General features: G+C 49.3%; 1 protein-coding gene across 1 annotated transcript in view; it reads right to left on the bottom strand.

The window, feature by feature from the left end:
• The window catches only part of ATP12A (ATPase H+/K+ transporting non-gastric alpha2 subunit), a 41,079-nt gene that overhangs the window by 12,851 nt on the left and 19,262 nt on the right, over positions 1 to 8,966 (bottom strand). The window contains exons 4-11 of the mRNA XM_017514733.2: positions 8,527 to 8,730; positions 7,680 to 7,793; positions 6,601 to 6,735; positions 6,352 to 6,469; positions 5,825 to 6,093; positions 4,440 to 4,638; positions 4,171 to 4,280; positions 2,447 to 2,581 (exon numbers count right to left, since the gene is read on the bottom strand). Of these exons, the coding sequence (XP_017370222.1) occupies positions 2,447 to 2,581; positions 4,171 to 4,280; positions 4,440 to 4,638; positions 5,825 to 6,093; positions 6,352 to 6,469; positions 6,601 to 6,735; positions 7,680 to 7,793; positions 8,527 to 8,730 (1,284 nt within the window). The remainder of the gene's footprint in view (positions 1 to 2,446; positions 2,582 to 4,170; positions 4,281 to 4,439; positions 4,639 to 5,824; positions 6,094 to 6,351; positions 6,470 to 6,600; positions 6,736 to 7,679; positions 7,794 to 8,526; positions 8,731 to 8,966) is intronic.

Raw genomic sequence — 8,966 nt, 5'->3', positions numbered from 1 at the left:
TGGTTCCACTCTAGCACCCAGGCTGGAGTGCAGTGGCATTTAAAACAAAGGGATAATACAAAACACTTTCATGGTGTGTACCACATGGCAGGCACTGTTCTAAGTGCTGTCCACATCGATTCATTCATCCTCAAAACAATCTTAAGGCCACGGGTACTATTAGTATTCCCTTTCACAAAGGAGGAAACTGAGGCACAGAAGTTCAATGCTTTGCTCAAGATCACTGAGCTAAGGTGGCTATCTGGTTGCTGAGTTGGGATGTGAGTCCAGGCTAGTAGACTCCAGACTCCTGCCCTTAATTATGGAGGCTACAAAGGATAATCTTTTAAATCAAATACATTCATCTTTATATAAAACATTTTCCAATTTGCGATAAACTGTTTAAATGTTTTCATGGACCAATGTGTTTGAGGCATCACTATTCTAATCAATAAAACATAGGCTTTCCACTTTCTTTCCTTCAAGCAGAGATGTCTCCTTCTAAGGCCGTGACATCTAAAGCCCTGGTGAGGTTGAGCACTGCTCATGTGTAGATACAAAATGACCCCAACAGCATCCAGACAGCATCTTAGACCTCTTCAGTGGGAACTCACACAGGCCCCTCTCCCCTTTCTAGGCCCACTCTATGGACCACTTTCTCCTCTAACTTGTACACAAGGCCTCATGGAACCTGCTTTGTCTCCCTTCTTGCAACAGGGCATGCCTCTACCATGAAAGACGGAGCTTCGGCAGGGCGCCGAGTCCTGCTGCTGATGGAGACATCATCTAACCCCATCTTCACACTGTGCACTGATGCGCTGCACCTCAACCTCCTCATCCTCTACCCACCCCACAGCGTCGTCGTGAGAATGAATGATTTAACACACGTGGAAATTGGCACAGGACAGCTCCTGTGATTACCGTTCTTTTAGGACCGTTACCCACTCTGTTTTCACTTAGGTTTTATATAAGAGATGTGATTTCTTAGCTTGAGCATTTCACATCATATGTTTCTGGTTGGTTGTCTATTTAGCTAACTCTAGTTCTCCGCTGGCTCACTGTCCACAAAGAAGACGTTTGCAACACAAGAGGTTGTTCTCTAGGCTGGGTGCGGTGGCTCATGCCTGTAATCCCAGCACTTTGGGAGACCGAGGCAGGTGGATCGCCTGAGGCCTGGAGTTAGAAACCAGCCCTGCCAACATGGTAAAACCCCGTCTCTACTAAAAATACAAAACATTAGCTGGGCGTGGAGGTGCACGCCTGTAATCCCAGCCACTAGGGAGGCAGGAGAATTGCTTGTACCCAGGAGATGGAGGTTGCAGTGAGCTGAGATTGTGCCTTTGCACTCCAGCCTGGGTGACAAGAGTGAAACTTATTCTAACAACAACAAAAAAAAGAGTTCTTCTCTAACCCTAAATTCCATTTGAACAAAGATGGGGAGATAATCACCGGAAACCTCCACATACACAGTTGTGGTTATCCCATTTCTATGTTTTACTGTTGTGCAAAGCCCAAGTCCTGATCTTGCTTTCAGCGTGGACTCTGTGGGAAATCCCGTCTGCCTCGGGACCTGGGGCTCCCAACTGCCATTTGTCTTAACGTGAGGAGGATGCAACAGCTGTCAGCCAGGTCTGCATGCTGAGATAACCAGGCAAGGATGGCCGTCTTCTACCTGAGCAGGGGGCGGAAAGGAGACTCCCACCCACAGCACAGGATGGCTCCAGAAAGCGAAGGGACTGTCACCCAAGGGACCCCTCACTGGTCTCCCCAAACGGCAGGGCTTGCTCCTGTGGCCCGAACTGTGCCGTGCTCCCTCTGTGTGATGGTGGAAGAATCGTGGACTTGGAGTCAGGCTTGAGAACACTGGGCTGTGGGAATCTGGTCTCTCAACACTTTCTAAGGGCCTGCCTCCTCCTCCATGAGTCAGGATTAGTGAGTCCTACCTCACAGGCCTGATGTGAATGTGGAACGAGATCACACAGGTCAAGGGCCTGATGCACCTGGGGTGTGAGCCCAGGCCTGATGCACCTGGGGTGTGAGCGGCTGTTCGGCCTCCCTGCTGCCCACCTGGCATTTATGGTTTGGAATGTGGCTGCTGTTCCTCATGGCAGAAGGTACCTGGTAGTGGTGGTATAGGAGTGTGAGCGTGTGTGTGTGTGTGTGTGTGTGTGAGAGAGAGAGGAGAGAGAGAGGAGTGTGACTGTGACAGCAATGGCTCATTCACAGCAGCAGCCAGGCTCTGATGAGGTCATTGCCTTTCCTTCTTTCTCTGCCCTGCTTCATGGCTAGGAAGGAGGCCAGCAAGGGAGCTTGACCTGGGGGACCATGTGCCTGGGTGCTGTATCCCTGACAACTGTCTTTGATGTTAGGTATCCTCATATTTTGATATGAGTTAAGCAAAGGATATATGCCAGTAGAAAGGTCACCTGCCAATAACAGAGATGGCCGGTTGTGAGGAAAAACTCACCTGAAATTTATTAGTAGAGTTAAAAGGGATTTCAACTACTTTGCGGTTTCTTTTTCTAATTTCCATCACATCACCCAAAATGACCTCTGAGAATTTTAACAGAGCAGTTTCTGAGGCATCTCCAATCACAGCTTTCTGGGAATCAAAAGAGAAAAATATTTGCAGCACATATTTAATAAACCAACATGCCCTCAGCACAGGACCCAAAACGCCCCCTGATCCTACTAACATCTAGTTCCAGAGACAAGATATTGCCACGTGGCAATCAGGGAGGCCACAAGGCAGTGGTAACCGTGTAAACAATGGTGCCACCTACTGGCATTAGGGATGTTCAGAGAAGCTGGATCTCTGTGATGACGGAAGGCTTCATGGAAAAAAGCAGCTATGAACTAGATCTTGATAGATAGGTGGGTTGCCAATACACAGAGAAGAAAGCCTTCCAGAAATCAGGATGCCGGTGCAGGGGCGTGAGGTACAGGCTCGTCCGTGAGTGTTTAAGGTACAAGTGGATGTGGAGGGTGTAGCAAGACCTGGGGGGCCTTGAAAGGCAGGTTGAAGTCTAGACTTGAGAAGCAGAAAATAGGGAGGTACAGAAAGATTTTGAGCAAAGTTAGGTGAATATAAAAGCATCATTTAAGAAAAATTAACGGCATTTGAGAAGGACTCCAGGAGGGATAAACTGGAATCAAGGAGGCTTAATTCCAATCAATTAAGAGGCTGACACAGCTATTTAGATGTAAGGTACTGCTGATAAATAGTCATGTAAAGTTACGTATATTTTGAAGCAAGAATGATAGAACTTGGTGACTCACTGGATATAAGGAAAGGAGGCAGTCAAAGATGACTTCCAAATGTTCTGGCCCGATGACAAACAGAATGGTTATATCATAGAAAATTAGAAAATGGGGCAAGACACTGATGTGCAGCCAGGCTGGGTATACAGGCGGAAGTTAACGACCATGATTTGTGGAACTTCCTAGTGGAAGCACACAGCCAGCTGGAGATCCAGGTTGGAGTTTGGGTAAGAAATCAGAACTGGACATAAAGATTTGGAAGATACTGACAAAGAAGCAGTTGGCCAAAAAGAATATTAATGAGCTGTCTGACGGAGAGAAAACCAAGCAACAACAACAAAAAAAAAAATAAGAAAGAAAAAGAGTCAGAGAAAGAAACAGATGGCAAATAGGAAAGCCAGAAGAATACAGATTCAGTGACTCACTGAGATGGAGAAGAAAAGGGAGGAAGGGAAGGAGGAAAGCAGGAGAGGGAGGGAGGGGAGAGTTTATTACATGTTCCGATATTCCAGGACCCTTTAGAGCTCTGTCCGCAGCCATATTCTAGTTAATAGGAAGATGTGCTGAATCAGTCCTTTTATTTTATCCAATCACATTTTAAACTTCCATGAATGGCATGTATATTAAAACGAACTTTGATTACATCCACTTTGTTGGCAGAGAAGTCAGGAAAGTAACTTAAAGGTGCATTCATTTCCAGAATTTTCTAAAGGCCCTTAAGCAATATTCTGAAACCTTTTAAGCGTCTTTGTATTTCTCAAAGCTGGTAAGCATGAAGAAAACTTTCTGCCTGTCTTATGAGTCCAACTTGCTCTTGCAAGCACTGGACAAACTTTATGCAAGTGGAGAGATGAAATCAAGCACCCGGTCACCGGAGCGAATGACTACAAACTGGCTGTGATTTAAGACCGAGAGCTGCAGAAGCATTACCTTCATGATGGGGACATTTTCCTGTCCTGGCTTGAACTCAGCTCGGTTACACAATGTTATGATCTTGGATAAGGAGGCCCAAGTACTAGAGCTTTGGTCAAAGACTTGGTCTGGAAGACAGAGAAAGAACAGTGGCTGCTGTGGGTTGGGCTGGCCGTCCACGAGTCACTGTCCAGCAATCCTCCAGCTGCAGACCCTGCTGCGTGCTCAGCTCAGCCTCAGGACGGAGTCCACAGCTTTGGCCAGGCCGAGTGCTCCATGAGACTTACTTGAATGGTCTTCACTGGTGTCAGCCACAAAGATCTGATTGTCGAACCACAGATGGGCCACTGTCATCCTGTTCTGGGTCAGTGTCCCAGTCTTGTCCGAGCAGATGATGGAGGTGGAGCCGAGGGTCTCCACGGCCTCCAGGTTCTTCACCAGGCAGTTCTTCTTGGCCATCCGTTTTGCTGTCAGTGACAGGGTCACCTAACGGGAGAGGGAAGGATGCTTTGGGAAGTATCCTCATTTGAACTCAGGTCCAATAATACAGAAACAGCCAAAGTTAGCTGTGATTGAATTTTAGCAGACAGCTAGACTAGTTTTAGGGGAGAGGTGTGGTTGCCGACACAGCTAAGCTGACCTGGTAGCTTAGAGGCCACCAAAAGCCCTCTATGCCACAATCCTTTTTTAAAGATTAAACATGAGACACTTTTCTTGTCCCTTCATGACTTGAAGAAAACAAGAGACCCACGGGCAGCAAACACAGATAACTCTGCTGTGGCCGCTGGTGCTCACGTACGCTCATGACACCTTCTGTGGTCCCCAAGCAGGAGTGTGTAAGAGAGACTGACTGGTGCAGGCCAAAGAGATTGTCTCAAAGGACACACTTGTTGCTTTGAGGAATTCAGCAGCCTTTGTGTTGTTTCATTTTAAAAGCTCCATATTTTAAAGATTCTTTTAAACCTCCAAATTTCAAAGGGTTCTTTTGACTCCAATTTCCCCAAATTACTAACTCCTGGAGTCAGAGAAGACCTGGAATTCAAACACTTCTTTTTTCTTTGATCAAGACAACACCAGGACAATGATTATGTAGTCACAAAACTGGACATGAACCCTGTCTTCTCCTACCCCTGGGGACCCCTACAGCAGAGAGTGGGGAGGAGGGGGCTCAGTCGAGGGGCTGAATGACATGGGCCGGTACAAACAGCCGGAGCTGAGTCTAGGGCTGGCCAGGAAAGGGCTGGAGTCCTCCGCAGAAAAAATGGGAGGAATATTTTTTTCTTGCCTAAGAGAGAGAAGTGGAGTGTGGCAATGTGCCTAAATGCCTAAGTTGTAGAAACAGCCAAAGAAATATGTGGAAGGCACCACGTTTCTAGAAAATCTGTGAATGGTGGAGCCTGTCTTACCTAGATCTGAAGGGGCAGAGTAGGCTATGTGAAATGCAGATTGAAAACATAACGTTTCCAGGGAAAACGCATTCAAATATTAAAAATATGCCAATTTCTTTTGTCTCTGTAAGAAACGGTCTATTCAGAATGTTCTGCGGTTGTCCCTGGCGGGGAGGGCGTGGTGCCCCACAACTGGGGGAGACTGCAGTTTGTGTGGGTGCTTCCCCAGCAGCAATGCTGTGTCCACAGGGCCGGGTGCAGGCTGCTCAACAGCAGGGACTCACAGTGACAGTGCCCAGGAGGCCCTCGGGCACATTGGCCACAATGATGCCAATGAGGAAGATGACGGAGTCCAGCACTCGATACTTCAGGGACACTGCGATGATGAAGAAAAGGATGCCTATGGAGACGGCCACTCCTGCCACAATATGAACAAAGTGCTCGATCTCAATGGCAATGGGCGTCTTCTCATTCCCAACTCCTGAGGCCAGTGAAGCAATATGGCCAATGATGGTGCGGTCACCTGTGTTGATGACCATGCCGGTGACAGTGCCTACAGGGGAAGCAGACGTTTTATTTCAGGGGTCCTCAGCTAGAAGGGACAAGCAGCCAGCCTGCAGCCCTCTCTGGGGGCTGGCATGATCAATAGGCACAAAACATGACAAAGGTCAAGCATTGTCCTCTATGCCCTTCAGTTTCACGCTTCCTCTGGGATGAGCTTTGTAACAAGGTGTGGTAAAGGGCAGACCTGAGAGCCCAGGAGGGAGAAGGGACACAGGTGGACATGTGGCCTGAGAGCCAGTGACCTTACCTTCCAGGCAGGTTGTGGAATAGAAACAGATGTTCTTTGTTTCCAGGGGGTTTTCATGGGTAAACTCAGAGGAGCGGGGCTGGGGCTCAGACTCCCCCGTGAGGGACGAGTTATCCACCTAGAAGAAAGGTTGAAAGTGGTTCAAAGCTAGATACCTCATTCCCTGCCTCTTATACTGAAGCCTGGAAAGATAACACAGCCAGCGAGTTTGGCACACGGTGCTCGGGGTGGATGCCCCCTGCCACTTACCCGACACCCCTGAGAGGATAGCACCCTGATGTCTGCGGGGATCTGGTCCCCTCCTTTGACCTCCACGATGTCCCCCACCACCAGCTGCTCTGCAGGGATTGTTTTCTTCTCGGAATCTCGGATGACGAGAGCTTGCTACAGAAGAAAACCATAACAGACGCCTCAGACCCTGGAAGGACACTGGCCCTCCTCCCCAGTTTGTGCCGCACCGAACCCCAGGATGGAGGCCTGGCCACTGTCACTGCTAAGTCCATGCTGTTGGGCAGCCTGCACCTGGCCCTGTGGTTACAGCATTTCGGCCATAGTCTAAGGCTGTCTGATTAGCAAGGACGAAGCAGAAGACTGCTTCATCCGAGGCCTGAAGACTCTAAGAACTACTCTTGAGCTCATGGAGATGTTCTTGGTACAGAAGAGTCTGCTGTTGGCCAGATCTGGTCATGGCAGAACTCTGGGTCTCCTAGAAATGGAGACCATTCAGGTAGAGCGATCCTGGCTGGGCATCTGGGCAGAACACTGAAGGTGGGGCTGGGGAGGTTGATAATCTTGCATGGGTCAGGGAAGCTTTAACGAGGTGATCTCCTGCTTTGAGCTCGGCAGGAGGTGTTTTTTCCACCCAGAATCTCTCCTCCAGCCCACAGCTTTCTGGGCCGGAGACAGTGTGGACACCTGACAGGGGATTTTGCGGAGGGGAGCACTAGGCAAAACTGCTGGTGCGTTTTGGGGCTTAGGAACAGGAGCAAAAATGGTCACAGATAAACAGTTGCAGGCAGGTCTCCTCAGCTGCCAGTGAAAGAGCACTCCCTGACCTTCCACAGGTCCCTTCCAGAACCCAGAACAACTGTCCACAAACACTGAGAAGCAGGAACAGAAGGTGCCACGTGCTGACCAGCACTGCCCTGGGTGCTATCTCAATTGGCCGTAAAAATCCTGGGGTTCTGACAGATGGATTAATTTGCCCACGATTGCTCCAACAGGGAAGGAACTGGGAACCCTTGGCCCTCAGGGCCCGGTGCACCTCCCAGCTGGGGCTTCCTCCCCCAGGAGTCACCAGAGCCAGAGGACCGGTGGCTGCCACTCACCTGAGGGATCATCTTATTGAAGCTGGACATGATGTTGGTGCTTTTTGCCTCTTGGTAATAAGCAAAGACCCCCGTCAAAATGACGACCAGGACAAGCACAGAACCCAAGTACACCTGAGTGAGGAGAAGGCGTCAGTCAGAGAAACAGGCAGCAGGAAGGGGCCAGGCCCTGGGGCTAGAGCTCTCCATGGGAGGATGCGATGCTGGCAGTTATGCCTGGTGTAATTTACAGGCCACAGAATTCACCCATATTAAGTGCGCAACTCATTGACTTTCTTTAAATTTACAGAGCTATGCAGTCACCCTCCGCTGTAGCCTCAGAGCGCCTCCACCCTGCTTGGGGGTCCCCTGGCCCTCTGCAGTCACTCCCTGCTCCTGTCCTATGCCCTGGCATTACCGATCTGGTTCCTGTTTCCAAGGATGTGCCTGTTCTGCACATTTCATGCCAATCCAATCCTATGACATGTGGCCTGTTGCCTCTGGCTTCTGTCTCTTGGCATCTTGTTGGCCAATTCAGTTTTGTGGGTTTGGTACCCAGGTCTTGGCAAGCATAGATGCTCTCCGAGTCAAAGGGAGAGAGGTTAGCTTGGGGGTGACAGAGCCCCAAACTACTTCATATGGAAACGGATTTCCTGCCCCTTAAAATTTTAAGGTGTTTTGTATATCTCTCTTCATGCCCACACTGCCTCTGGGACATCAGAAAGCCAGATAGAATTTGGTTTTACAGCTGGGAAAACACCTGACTTTCCCACACCTGAGCAGCAGCAACCAGCCTCTAGCTGTGCCCCAGAGGTCTCACTGAATGGCTGTGCCAGCAAAACCAGAAGGGGACACCCCAGAGCCTTACGTTGTTCAGGGACGCAGACTTGTCGCTGGAGTACTGAATCCCATATGCAATCCAGCAGAGGAAGGCGCCCACCCACAGGAGGATAGAGAAGCCCCCGACCATCTGCTTGAGGAACTTGACGATCTCAGGTGTCTGCTTGGGAGGGGTGAGGGAGTTGGGCCCGTCCCGTGCCAGGAGCTCAGCAGCTCTGGTGCTGGAGAGACCCTGGGAAAGCCAAACAAAGCACATGCACAACCAAAACAAATATGAATTAGACACTCCTCCTCCCTCAGGGGTTGGGCTGCATATTTTTGCAGCTTGGGGTGAGGCATTAACGTGCCCAAAGAAAGCTGCCCACCTTTTCTGAAAGCCTATGTAATGCTTACTACCAGCTAAGCCCTGTGCTGTGTGGATTCACTCCTTCAGTCTTTTTTTTTTTTTTTTTGAGACAGAGTTTTGCT

Source organism: Cebus imitator, unplaced genomic scaffold (genome assembly GCF_001604975.1).
Source record: "Cebus imitator isolate Cc_AM_T3 unplaced genomic scaffold, Cebus_imitator-1.0 Scaffold536, whole genome shotgun sequence".
In the NCBI taxonomy this organism is placed as follows: domain Eukaryota; kingdom Metazoa; phylum Chordata; class Mammalia; order Primates; family Cebidae; genus Cebus; species Cebus imitator.
Note: the sequence above shows the minus strand (reverse complement) of the source record. Positions and strands in the feature narration are given on the sequence as shown.